This window comes from Coturnix japonica, unplaced genomic scaffold (assembly GCF_001577835.2).
Source record: "Coturnix japonica isolate 7356 unplaced genomic scaffold, Coturnix japonica 2.1 chrUnrandom757, whole genome shotgun sequence".
NCBI classification, from domain to species: Eukaryota; Metazoa; Chordata; class Aves; order Galliformes; family Phasianidae; genus Coturnix; species Coturnix japonica.
The window spans coordinates 18,474-19,597 of NW_015440117.1; the positions used below are offsets into that span (position 1 = coordinate 18,474).

Sequence of the window (1,124 nt, forward strand, 5' to 3'; positions counted from 1 at the left end):
ACCTCCCTATATCTATATATCCCCCCCATATATATATATATCCCCCCCCTATATCTCACCCTGCTGATGGTGGGGTCCCCCATTCACCCCATCTATATGTCCCCCCCCCATCTATATGTCCCCCCCCATCCCATACCCTGCTGATGGTGGGGTCCCCCTTTCCCCCCCCCATCTATATCCTGGGATATCCTGGGCAACATGATCTATGGGGTCTTTATGGGGATCTAAGGGGTCTCTATGGGGTCTATGGGGTCTATGGGGTCTCTATGGGGTCCATGGGGTCTCTATGGGGATCTCTGGGGTCTATGGGGTCTCTATGGGGTCCATGGGGTCTCTATGGGGTCTCTATGGGGATCTATGGGGTCTATATGGGGTTTATGGGGTCTCTATGGGGTCTATGGGGTCTATAAGGTCTATGGGGTCTCTATGGGGATCTATGGGGTCTATGGGGTCTCTATGGGGATCTATGGGGTCTATGGGGTCTATGGGGTCTCTATGGGGATCTATGGGGTCTATAAGGTCTATGGGGTCTCTATGGGGATCTATGGGGTCTATGGGGTCAATAAGGTCTATGGGGTCTCTATGGGGATCTATATCGCCCCCCATCCCATACCCTGCTGATGGTGGTGTCCCCCTTTCCCCCCATATATATGTCCCCCCCATATCTATATATACCCCCCCCCCATACCCCATACCCTGCTGACTGTATCCTGCACTGTCGGCACTGGCAGCCGTGGCAGCGCGGTTTGGAAGCTGTACAGCAACGGCTGCCGGCGGCACAGGGCGCGCATCAGGGCCTGCAACATATAGAAACATATAGAGACCATATAGAAACATATAGAAACATATAGAAACATATAGAGACAGTATAGAACCATATAGAGACCATATAGAGACCATATAGAGACCATATAGAAACCATATGGCATCATATAGAGACCATATGGCATCATATAGAGACCATATGGCATCATATAGAACCATATAGAACCATATAGAACCATATAGAACCATATAGAGACCATATAGAACCATATAGAACCATATAGAACCATATAGAGACCATATAGAACCATATAGAGACCATATAGAACCATATAGAACCATATAGAGACCATATAGAA

The 1,124-nt window shown here is 48.4% G+C and overlaps 1 protein-coding gene across 1 annotated transcript in view; it reads right to left on the reverse strand.

Annotated features, from left to right (window-relative positions):
• Positions 1 to 799, reverse strand: part of LOC107307661 (carnitine O-palmitoyltransferase 1, muscle isoform-like) — a gene marked incomplete at its 3' end in the record, with an annotated part of 16,029 nt that extends 15,230 nt beyond the window's left edge. The window contains exon 1 of the mRNA XM_032441910.1: positions 696 to 799. Within this exon, the coding sequence (XP_032297801.1) occupies positions 696 to 791 (96 nt within the window). The remainder of the gene's footprint in view (positions 1 to 695) is intronic.
• Between the last annotated feature and the right edge of the window lie 325 nt (positions 800 to 1,124).